We start from the raw sequence: 12495 nt of genomic DNA on the forward strand, positions 1-12495 counted from the left end.
GCTTCCCACTCAATTTTACCCCTTCCACCACCAGCCCGCTCATTTGGGGGGGCCATAAAATTCCAGCCCAGGTGTTTTACTATTTGAGTTTTTCATGTTTCAATCCAATAAATGTATTCATTTTTCCCCCCGTCAATTGCCTTGCATAACCAGGACTGAAGGGAAAGTTAAAATGAGTTGAGAGAATGCTGTCATAAACAAGTGCATCTTAAGTCTTGTGGGAGCTTGCTGGGCACAAATTGGCTGCCACATTTCCTACCTTACAGCAGTGACTACACCTCAAAAAAGTACAATAGTTGTAAAGTGCTATGGGACATTCAGTGGCTGTGAAAGATGCTTTATAAAATCCAAACCATTCTTTAAAGTGGGGTGGAGGGGAAGAGAAAGTGGCAGCTAAGTATATGGCAAGCAAAAGTTGCTGTTTTCCTTTTGTTTTATGCTCTTCCACATGGTGAATTCTCCAAAAGCCACTTCAGTCACAATGTGGACAAATGTGTAGGGTGGGCTGGCTGATGTTTGCCACGATAGCTTAAAGTGCAGAGAAAGTGAGGCAGTAGCAGTATCTTGAGTATTCTGTAAGTAGACCAACAATCCAAATTTGCCTGAACAGTAGTCAAATTATGTATCAATTTCAGTTCCACTTTACTCTGCATTATTGGACTCCTTGAAGTGGTAAAAGTTGTAAAAATTGAGGGAGGAGATGCTGGAAAGGCTGGATATGCTTGGGGTAGATAAGTCACCCTGGTCTGGATGGCTTGCATCCCAGGTTGCTAAAGGAAGTTGGGGTGGTGATAGTGGAAGGGCTTGCCATAATCTTTCAATCTTCCCTAGATATGGGGGAGGTGCCAGAGGATTGGAGTGGCAAATGTGACCCCCTTGTTCAAGAAAGGGCGTAAGGACAGTCCTAGCAACAACAGGCCACTTAGTTTAACATTAGCGGTGGGTAAGGTCTTAGAAACCATGATTGGAAAAAAATCAACACTTGGAGAGGTTGACTTGGAACTATATCGCCGCTCCTTCACTGTCACTGGGTCAAAATCCTGGAAGTCCCTTCCTAACAGCACTGTGGGTATACCTACCTAACATGGACTGTAGCAGTTCAAGAATGCAGCTCACCACCACCTTCTCAAGGGCAGTTAGGGATGGGCAATAAATGCTGGCATAGCCAGTGACGCCCACATCCCATGAATGAATAAAAATAAGTTAATTAAGGGTAGCCAGCATGGATTTGTAAAAGGCAGATCATGCTTGACTAATCTAATTGAATTTTTGATAAAGTAACAGAAGGTTGATGATGGTAATGTGGTGTGTGCTTTTGGATTTTAAGAAAGCGTTTGACAAAGTACCACATAAAAGGCTGGTTAGCAAAATTGAAGCTCATGGAATGGATGGTCAGTGTCCAATTGAATAAAAAATTGGCTGAAGGACAGAAAATAGCGAATCATGGTAAATGTTTTTTTTAAAGACTGTTGGATGGTAGATGGTGGTGTTCCCCAAGACTCAGTGCTGGGACTGCTGCTTTTTCTTTTACTATATATAAATGACTTGGGCATTGGAATACGAGTAGAATTTCAAAATTTGCCGATGATGCCAAACTTGGAGTGTCAAACAGTGAGGATGATATGAACTGCCTGCAACAGGACATAGGCTAGCAGAATGGACAGATGAGTGACAGATGGAATTTAATACAGACTAGTGTGAGGTGATGCATTTTGAGAAGGGATAGAGTGAGGCAATATAGATTTAATGGTGTAGTCCTAAAAAGTGTGCAGGAACTGAGAGACCTGGGAGAGCATGTGTATTGATCTTTGAAGGTGTCAGAACATAGAGAAAGTGGCAGTGGTTGGTAAAGCATATGGGGTCTTGGGATTCCTAAATAGAGGCATAGAGTACAAAAGCAGGGAAGTTATGCTGAACCTTTATAAAGCACTGGTTGCGCCAGTTCTGGTCACTGCACTTCAGCAAGGATGAGAGTGTCCTTGAGGGTGCAGAGGAGATTTGCCAGAATGGTTCCAGGGATGGAGGATTTTAGTTACAAGGTTAGGTTGGAAAAGCTGGGTTGTTCTCCTTGGCGCAAAGGAGATTGAAAGGGAGGTTTGATAGAGGTGTACAAGATTGATGGGCTTAGATAAGTTAGACAACGAAAAACTGTTCCCATTAACTGGTGCAAGAACTAGGTAACGCAGCTTGAAGGTTTTGAGCAAGAGATGCCGGGGGAATGTGAGGAAGAACTTTGTTATACAGCGAGTGGTAATGACCTGGAAGACTCTGCCCACAAGCGTGGTGGAAGCGAAGATAATCAATGATTTCAGTAGGAGATTGGATGGGTACTTTTGAAGGAAGTAAGCTTGCAGGGCTTTGGGGATTGAGCTGGAGAGTGAGACAGGCTGGATTGCTCCATGGAGAGCTGGCATGGAGTTGATGGGCCGATTGGCCTTTTTATGCTGTAAATGAATGACTATTTCCTTTTTAAAATTTTCCCCCTGCTTCCTTAAATAATTTCCATTATTTTGTGGTATACATGAATGTTTCTGCTTTAATGCCAAGTTTTTCCCTCCTTGTTCAAAGATCATGCTCATGGTAAGTACAGTTCCACTGGTTCTGGTAACCTTTTGGTGAAAATGGCCTTTCTTTGCATGAACATAAATGGATTCATGCTGTTCTACCATGGGGAAACAAAGCAGATCCGAGGATAGTAGTTAGTGTTGGAACTACAATTTGTGCGTTGACCTTTTGGCATATCTAAGAATTGTACTTTTCTCGCCTAGTGTAGCATAAGGTTAACAATTGCAATGAAGCTAATGGGTTTATACATGATTTAAGTTGACATGGTGTTTAGCACTGGCACAGTTTGATGTGTACAGGCATTACAATGCTGTAGCACAGTACAGTTGCTAGTACTATGAGCACAATGAATATTCTTAAAAACCTGCCATATGAAGCCTCCAGAGTAGAGGTCAGGCAAATTCCTGCTCCCAAGATTCTACAGCCAGCTGCTAGAATGCTTGGCAGGAGCTGCCAACTTTGTTTGAAATAAATTGCAGACATATGCACTGTGCTGTGATGCATTGATATATTTTAGTTTGCTAGATCACAGTCGCCAAGTGTGCAAACTTGGAAATTTCCTTTTCAGATGTTTTCTTTTTCTGTTGAAGGTGCTGATGTTCCATGACAATCTCTAGTCATCCACTTTGGTTCTTGAGCTGAGAAATGATTTTATTTTTGCCAGGATTTGATAATGTATCAGTATAATTATATTTCTCTCCCACCTTGCCTCATGTCCTCTCTGAGCTCACCTCATCCATGAGACCCACCTCTTTCCTACTCCTTTGAACCAATTTCTACTAAATTACTGACCATCCCTAACTTCCTCTTTGCTCCCATGCCAGCTGACATTGTAATTAGTTCCCTCTCCAGATTGATTTTCATGAATCCCTCTATAATCTTGCCCCCCCTCCCTATCTTTGCAAACTCTTCTAGCTCTATAGCCATCTCCCTTTGAAACAAGTCCCCAAAAGGTTTCAAAGTTAAGAGTCATTGGTGTAAACTTCCTCCCTTCTGTATTGTGCCCGCTCACTTGTCATGTCAGGAGTTAATCAGCATATTGAGATTTTAATTTAGCTAATCATTCTGAAGTAAACCTGCAAGATTAAACAATACAAACTTGAAGGTCCTAGGCTTGATTCCTGTCCTATGGTGAGTTTGCTGATCTCATCAGAGCAGTAATTTATACACAAACTGGCCTCTTGCCTTTGGCCTGGAGTGAAAATAATTGCCCTGGGATCTCAGTTCTGACATTTTTCAGGAGTAATAGCTGTCAGGTGCTGGCAGGATTAGCTTGGCTGTCGTGCTGTCCACCGTCAAATAGGCTGCCTATATAAAAACATTCCTCACATGGGTGAGGTCCTGAAGCACTGCCACTGCCTGTGAAAGCATAACCCAGCTAGTGTTTGCATCTTCAGAATGGGAGGGTAATGTTTAAGCCCAGTGTTTTTCCATGTAGATTTGTGGTGGAGAATGCTGTACTTTGTAGTACTCCATCATACGTATAATTGTGGAAATATTTAGTTCTGCTAGCACTGGTTTCTTTTTATAATGCCTGTCTCTTGTGTTTTGTTTTATATAGGTTAAAGAACTGTTTAGTACCCTGGACGTTGATATTCATGTTGTGGAACTTGATTTACTAGGTAACATTCTTTAAGCTTTTATATTTTGGACAATAACAGTTTGTTCTATTCCTTTCCAAGATACTAGTTAATACTTAACATCCTGCGACTTGTTATCAGTGTACTCTTGACCTTCAGTAGAACTTAAAAAGTGCAGTGTCATGCAGAGCAAGGGAAAAAAATATTCGAATTCCAGTCCAGGCTTGTTTGTTTTTGGAAACTGCTATTATGGCTATAGTACATCATGTAAAATTAAGCTGTTCTGTCATGCTCATGCCTTCCTTATTCCTTAATTTTCTTTCCTCTTGTGAAAATGCTAATACAATGGGGTGCAGTTCAATAAGGATGGCAACACTCCAGATCTCACCTGAGTGATTAGTTTGTCAGCAGGCCAATCTGAGCATCAGAAATGTTTGTTTTTCTTTTCAGGAGGGGACATTAAATAGTAATGAGAACCAGGAACCTAGTTTATTTTAAACTGAATTATACACTTACTGCCTCTGTTTTTTAAAAGTAGGAGACACCAAGCACTTCTAGACTGGAGGGTCGAATTAAATTTGGTTGTGAAGATCTGAAATAATTTTACTGATCTACCCTCTTGGCCAGAGAATGGTGTATAGCATAGGGTGAAATAACATGCTTAGAAACAGCAGAAGGGGGTCAGTTAGCCCATCCACTTCCCTGCTGTTTTGCCATAGCCCTGCAGTATTTTTCAGTTCAAGTATTTGTTCAATTTTTCTATTATTGAATCTGTATCTACCACCTTTCAGACTGCATTCCAGATCATAGCAACTTGCTGAGCTTATTTTTACAAAGTTTCCTAATACTTCCATTTGAGAGTATTTTGTCTACTTTTTGACCCCTTCCAAATTAAAAAAAAAAAAAAATCCTGCCATTAGATATTTTGAGTGGACTACAGAATTCAGAGGACTGCGCTATGGAGTGATTATGTACTTTCTCTTGAAAAGTAGGAGAGACTTCCACACACCACTGAGTTTGAGAGTTTAAAAAGGCGTTTCCTTTGCTGTATAGATGATTGTAAACCAGGGCCATAGTTTAAGATAATGAAAGCTAAATATAAATGGGCAATTCAGGTTGAATTTCTTTAACACCTCACCCACAGCAGTTGGGTCAAACAGAAAATGGGTTTAGAAAGGAAATTTGCATCTGAAATAACTCTTGAGAGCAAACTTGCATTTATATAGTTCCTTTATGTTCCCCAGATGTCCCAAAGCACTTTAAAGCCAATTAACTACTGTTGAAGTACAGTCACTGTTCCAGTGTTTTCAAACATGGGAGATATTTGTGCGCAGTGAGAAATTCATAATTAGTTATTCAAAATAGAGGGTGTAATTGGCAGACTAAATGATCCAAGGTAATAAAAGCAAAATGCTGGAAATCTGAAATAAAAACAACGTGCTGGAAATGCACAGCAGGTCTGGCAGCATCTGTGGAGAGAGAAACCGTTAATGTTACAGGTCTGTGACCAATGAACCAAGTCTTTTTTTCCTGTAAATGTTACAACAACTTTCAGACTGCATCCTTGATAGCTACAAGATGTGTGGAGCAGTAGTTTTCATCTTGCTGGAATTGCTTTTAAACTGTCAAGAGCACCAACTTAGGGTTTCCTAAGCCTGACCCCTCAAATTGGAAACGTGTTTCATAGAATGTTGCAGCATGGAAGGCCATTGTGCTTATGCCAGCTCTTTGAAAGAGCTATCCTATTTCGTCCCAAACTGAGCTTTTTTTCCCCCCATAACCCTGAAAATTACTCCGAAGAAAATGTTCAAATGTCTTTTTGAAAGTTGCCATGGAATCTGCTTCCACCGCCCTTTCAGGTAGTGTTCCAGATCTTATCAAACCTCTGTGGAAACATTTCTCATTTCCCCTCCAGTTCTCTTATACCAATTATTTTAAATCATGATCTCTGGTTACTGGCCCATTTGTCAAAGGAAACATTTTCTCCCTACTGGGAAACCATCAAAACCGCTCAATTTTTGAATATCTGTTAGGTCTCCCCTTGCCCTTCTAGGAACATCGGACTTAGGAGCAGGCGTAGGCCATTCAGCCCTTTGAGCTTGCTCTCTCATTCGATAAGCTCATATCTGATCTGGTTCTGGTCTCAACTCCACTTTCCTGTCTGTCCCCCATACCCCTTGACTCCCTTGTCTATCAAAAGTCTATTAACTCAGCACTGAATAAATTCAATGGCCCAACCTCCACTGCTTTCTGGGTAAAAGAATTCCACAGATTAGCCACCCTCTGAGAGAAAAATTCTCCTCAATTCTTTCCAATCTTTATGTAACTGAAGTCACTCATTCCTGGTACTGTACTGGTAACCGTCCTCTGTACGCTCTCCAAGACCTTGACATCCTTCCTAAAGTGTGATGCCCAAAATTGTACACCACACTACGGCTCAGGATTAACCAATGATTTGCGAAAGTTAAGCATGGCTTGTTTTTGTATTCGGTGCCCCTGTTTACAAAGGCATCTATCCCATAAGCTTTCTTAACTGCCTTATCAACTTGCCCTGCCATCTTCAAGGATCTGTGTCCCTATGCTTTTGCTCCCTGCTCAGAATAGTACTGTTTAGAGTCATAGAATCATAGAAGGGTTATGGCACAGAAAGAGGCCACTTGGCTCATGGTGTCTGTGCTGGCCAAAAAGCAAGCCACCCAATCTTCACACCTTCCAGATTTGATTCGTAGCCTGGCAGGTTATGGCACTTGAGGTGCTTATTGAGACACTTTTTATTTTATTTTAAATGAGTTGGAGGATTCGGCCTCTACTGTCCTTTCAGGCAGTGAGTTCCAGACCCTACCACCCTCTGGGTGAAAAAATACTTCCTCATCTCCCCTCCTGTCTTTCTACCAATCACTTTAAATCTATGCCTCCTAGTCACTGACCTCTCTGCTAAGGTAAATAGGCCCTTCACATCCACTCTATCCAGGCCCCTCAATTTTGTACATTTCAATCAGATCTCCCCTCCGCCTTCTCTGTTCCAAGGAGAACAACCCCAGCCTATCCAATTTTTCCTCATGCCTGCATTTTTCCAGTCCCAGCAACATCCTCGTAAATCTCCTTTAAGCCCTCTCTAGTGCAATTACATCCTTTGTGATGAGGTGACCCAGAACTGCATACAGTAGTCAAATTGTGGCCTAACCAATGATTTTTGTACAGTTCCAGCATAACCTCCCTGCTCTTGTATTCTTTACCTCGGCTAATAAAGGAAAAGATTCCGTATGCCGCCTTCACCACCTTATTGACCTGTCCTGCGATCTTCAGAGATCTGTGGACATTCACTTCAAGGTCCCTCACTTCCTCTACACGTCTCCATGTTCTCCCATTAATTGTGTATTCCTTTGCCTTGTTTGACCTCCCCAAATGCATCACCTCACTTTCCAGGGTTAAATTCCATTTGCCACTTTTCTGCCCACCTGACAAGACCACTGATATCTTCCTACAGCTATCCTCCTCGCTATCTGCCACACGGGCAATCTTTGTGTCGTCTGCGAATTTCTTGATCATGCCCACTACATTTACATCTAAATCGTTGATGTACACCACAAAAAGCAGGGGACCCAGTACTGAGCTCTGCGGAACACCACTGGAAACAGCCCTCCAGTCGCAAAAATGCCCGTCTTCAATTACCCTGTGTTTCCTACCACTGAGCCAATTCTGTATCCACCTTGCTACTTTTCCCTGGATCCCATGGGCTTTTTATTAACCAGTTTGCCCTGTGGGACCTTGTCAGAAGCCTTGCTAAAATCCATGTAGACTACATCAACTACAATATCCTCGTCAATCCTCCTTGTTGTCGAATCTAACGACTTTATCAATAACTCAAATACACTGATTGTTAGAAGCAAAGCAGTATTTTATTCAAGCATGCTTGGGAGTAGGCTGCTCAGGATGCCACACTCGGTTCCTGGTCAGATTGACTCCCCGAACAGGATTTCAGTACATCTTTTTATACATATAAAAAGGGGTAGTTGCTTATTCCTAAAATATCAGGCGGTTTTGTAACCCTTCAAATCTGTATGTACACAACTCGAGGTTAACACATAGTTTCTTCCTTTATGTCGCATAAGCAGGTTTTAACAGAAGTACCATTGCTCTTTACATGATAACAGGATGCACCTTTAACCTTGGACTGTTCTAGTTAGACATTATCTTATTCTAAACAGGCAAGCCTCTTTTCCTTGTTGTATATCTTTTAGTTGCTTAAAAAGCATGACCAGCACTTTTAAGAGTTTGTTAATCCATTGCGATATGTTAAAATACAGAAATCCACATTGTTCCTTCAAAAAATTCGATCAAGTTGGTCAGACAAGATCTTCCCTTAGCAAATCCATGCTGACTATCCTTGATTAATCTGTGCCTTTCTAAGTGACAACTTATCCTGTCTCTCTGAATAGATTCCAATAATTTGCCCATCACTGAGGTTAGACTGACTGGCCTGTAATTATTCAATCTGTCCCTCGCTCCCTTTTTAAACAGAGGTACAGTCCTTACGTTAGCAGTCCTTAAATCCTCTGCACCACCCCAGTATCCAGTGAAGACTGGAAAATGGTCAGACCCTCTGCTATTTCCTCTTTTTTTTTTTGGTTCTTTTAACAGCCTGGGGTACATTTCATTGGGCCTTGGTGATTTATCAACTTTCTAAGATGCTAATCCCATTAATACTTTCTCTCTCCCTAAGTTTATCACATCCAATACTCGCACCCCTCTTCCTTAACTGCAATATCTGCATTATTCCCCTCTTTTGTGAAGACAGACGCAAAGTATTCATTAAGAACAATACCAACATCTTCCACCCCTACACATAGGCTACCTTTTTGGTCTTTTATGGGTCCTACTCTCGCCTTAGTTATCCTCTTACTCTTAATTTATTGATAAGCAACATCAAGGTGAACCCAAAGATATTTTGCCAATATTCTTTCATGCCCTCTTTGCTTTCCTAATTTTCATTTTTTATTTCATCCCTCCACTTATACTCCTCTCTGCTTTGTGTAGTATTGAGTTCTTTAAACTTTCCTTTTCTGCCTTATCTTACTCAGTAAGCTCCTTGACATCCATGGGGCTCTAGATTTGGCCATCCCACCCTTTTTCTTTGTCAGAACATGTTTACTGTGAACCCCTTGAATCTCCCTTTGAATGCTTCCCACTGCTCTGACACTGATTCCAGTCCATTTTTGCTAAATCACTCCTCCGTTTAGTAAAATTGGCCTTGCCCTAATTGAGAACTCTAACTCCTGTTCCACCCATATCCTTTTCCATAATTACGTTAAAACTGACTGAATTATGATCGTTACCAGCAAAATGCTCTCCCACTGCCACTCCTTCCACCTGCCCATCTTCATTTCCTAAAACACTGCCCTCTCTCTTGTTGGACTTGCTACATACTGGGAAAAAAAGTTCTCCTAATGCACCTCAAGAATTCTGCTCCTCAATTCCTTTCATATTAAACTATCCCAGTTAATATTGGGGTAATTAAAATCCCCACTATTACTGTCCTGTTGTTTTTGCACTTCTGAGATTTGCCTACATATCTGCTCTTCTATCTCCCTCTAACTGGGGGTCTATAGTACACTGCTAGCAGTGTGATTGTCCTTTTTTTTTGTTCCTTGGCTCGATCCAGATGACCTCATTTGAACCTTCTAACATAACATCCCTCCTCACAGCTGTAATTGTTTCTTTGACCAAAATTGCCACTCCTCCTCCTTTCTTATCCCCCCTCCCTATTGCGTCTGAAACCCCTGTAACTGGGAACATTGAGCTGCCGTTCCTGTCCCCCCCTCAAGGTATGTTTCTCTAATAGCTATATCATTCTGCCATGTGTCTGTCTGTGCCCTCAGCTCATCTGCTCTATTTGCTGTATCCGTGCATTGAAGTAGATACCCTTGAACACTGCTAACTTTTTAAAATTTTATTTTCTAACCTTTGTCTTCCAGACGCATCCATTAATTTTCTGCCTTTTGTTTTCATTTCTGATTTTGTCCCACCTGGGTCTACCTCAGATCCGCCATTCCCCCGCCAAACTAGTTGAAATCTTCCCCAACAGCACTAGCTAAATGTCCTGGAAGGAATTCAGTCCCAGCTGTGTTCAACTGCAACCCATCTAGCCTGTACAGGTCCCATCTTCCCCAGAGCCTGTCCCAAGAATCTTAAAGCCCTCCCTACTGCACCAACTTTCCAGCCGTGCATTCATCTGTCTTATCCTTCTATTCCTGTACTCGCGTGTGGTACTGGGAGTAATCTGGAGAATACTTTTGGAGGTCTAATGCAGGTGGGAGGTATACAGTAAATGGCAGAACCCTTAGGAGTATTGACAGGCTGAGAGATCTGGGCGTACAGGTCCACAGGTCACAAAGTGGCAACGCAGGTGGATAAGGTAGTCAAGAAGGCATACAGCATGCTTGCCTTCATCGGTCGGGGCATAGAGTATAAAAATTGGCAAGTCATGCTGCAGCTGTACAGAACTTTAGTTAGGCCACACTTAGAATATTGCGTGCAATTCTGGTCGCCACACTACCAGAAGGACGTGGAGGCTTTGGAGAGGATACAGAAGAGGTTTACCAGGATGTTGCCTGGTCTGGAGGGCATTAACTATGAGGAGAGGTTGGTTAAACTCGGGATTGTTTTCACTGGAACGACGGAGGTGGAGGGGCGACATGATAGAGGTTTACAAAGTTATAAGCGGCATGGACAGAGTGGATAGTTGAGCTTTTTCCCAGGGTGGAAGAGTCAGTTACTAGGGGGCATAGGTTTAAGGTGAGAGGGGCAAAGTTTAGTGGGGATGTGCGAGGCAAGTTCTTTACACAGAGGGTGGTGAGTGCCTGGAACTTGTTGCCGCGGGAGGTGGTGGAAGCAGGTACCATAGAGACATTTAAGAGGCATCTTGACAAATACATGAATAGGATGGGAATAGAGAGATACGGACCCCGGAAGTGCAGAAGGTTTTAGTTTAGGCAGGCATCAAGATCAGCGCAGGCTTGGAGGGCCGAATGGCCTGTTCCTGTGCTGTACTGTTCTTTTGTTTTGAGGTCCCCCTTGCTAATTTCTTACCTAGCTCAGTAAACTTTCTGCAGGACCACATCTCTCTTTCTACCTAGGTCGTTGGTACCAACATGAACCATGACTGCTGGCTGTTCACCCTCCCCACTCAGAATGCTCTGCAACTACTCATTGACATCCTTGACCCTGGCACCAGGGAGGCAGTACACCATCCTGAATTCACGTCTGCAGTGACAGAAATACCTGTCTGTTCTCCTATCGAATCTCCTATCACAATCGCTGTTCCAGTCTTCCTTGGGCCCACCTGTGCAGCTGACCCACCCATGGTGCCATGGCCTTAGTTCTGGTTGCAATCCCCAGATGAACTATTACTTTCCTCAGTATTCAGAATTGAATACCTGTTGGAGAGTGAGATGCAGTCAGCAGTCTCCTGCACTACCTGCCTGTTTCTTATTGACTGTCTGGCAGATTATACTGCCTAACTATCGTTCATCCAAAATACATCACTTCACACTTATCTGCATTAAATTCCATCTGTTACGTATCTGCCCATTTCACCAGTTTCTTTCCCCTGTCTTTCTCTGGTATATGTTTGGACTGCACCATACATTATGTATGATTCAGCTTAGGCAGGTCCATGCCATTAAATCCTTTGTGTTTGGTGCAAGTTGGTTTATATGATGCTAGATCCACCCTTCCTTTACCAGCATCCAAAGTCAGGCTGTCGCCACCTTTTTAAATTAGTAGATGCTGACCAAATTGGGGCATTTGAGTGGGTTGCATTTCACCCACAGCACACAAATTTCTTGTATTACAAATTTAAATTATAGAATCTTTGTTTGGCCATCTTGCTATCATGATACTAAATTGAACTTGTTTTGCTTATGCTTTTTTTTCAGAAGGGGGAGATGATATGCAAAATATGTTGCACGAAATGACTGGCCAGAAGACTGTTCCCAATGTATTTGTTAACAAGGCTCACGTGGGTGGGTGCGACAAAACTCTGCAGGTAATTAAGTTTTTAGTGAAAATGCACACGTACCTGGACACTAAGAAAATTCCAGACAACCTAAATTTGTAAAGGAAATAACAGGAGCTAGGCAATTGCAAAGTTATGTGTTCCTTACTACTGCTAGAAATGCATTTCAATTTTGTTTTCAGAAAATATATTCAGAATTGTATTTCAAAAGTTACACGTTTGGCTATGGAGTCTGTTTTAAATGGCTATTTTGACTTGATTGGTAAATGCCTGATATGGTGAAGGAGCCATATAGACCAAGAAAGTTTCAGATTTGATTTCCTTGTTGGTCCC

At 42.1% G+C, this 12495-nt stretch overlaps 1 protein-coding gene across 2 annotated transcripts in view; it reads left to right on the plus strand.

Moving 5' to 3' along the window:
- The window catches only part of txnrd3 (thioredoxin reductase 3), a 58048-nt gene that overhangs the window by 3841 nt on the left and 41712 nt on the right, over positions 1 to 12495 (plus strand). Inside the window, exons 1-3 of one of the 2 annotated variants that reach the window (XM_068052172.1) lie at positions 3866 to 3971; positions 4127 to 4187; positions 12083 to 12192. In XM_068052172.1, the coding sequence (XP_067908273.1) occupies positions 12097 to 12192 (96 nt within the window). In that variant the 5' untranslated portion in view covers positions 3866 to 3971; positions 4127 to 4187; positions 12083 to 12096. Of the gene's footprint in view, positions 1 to 3865; positions 3972 to 4126; positions 4188 to 12082; positions 12193 to 12495 lie in introns of those variants that run through there. The other variant, XM_068052171.1, reaches the window with a different exon arrangement.

This window comes from Heterodontus francisci, chromosome 19 (assembly GCF_036365525.1).
Source record: "Heterodontus francisci isolate sHetFra1 chromosome 19, sHetFra1.hap1, whole genome shotgun sequence".
Lineage (NCBI taxonomy): Eukaryota > Metazoa > Chordata > Chondrichthyes > Heterodontiformes > Heterodontidae > Heterodontus > Heterodontus francisci.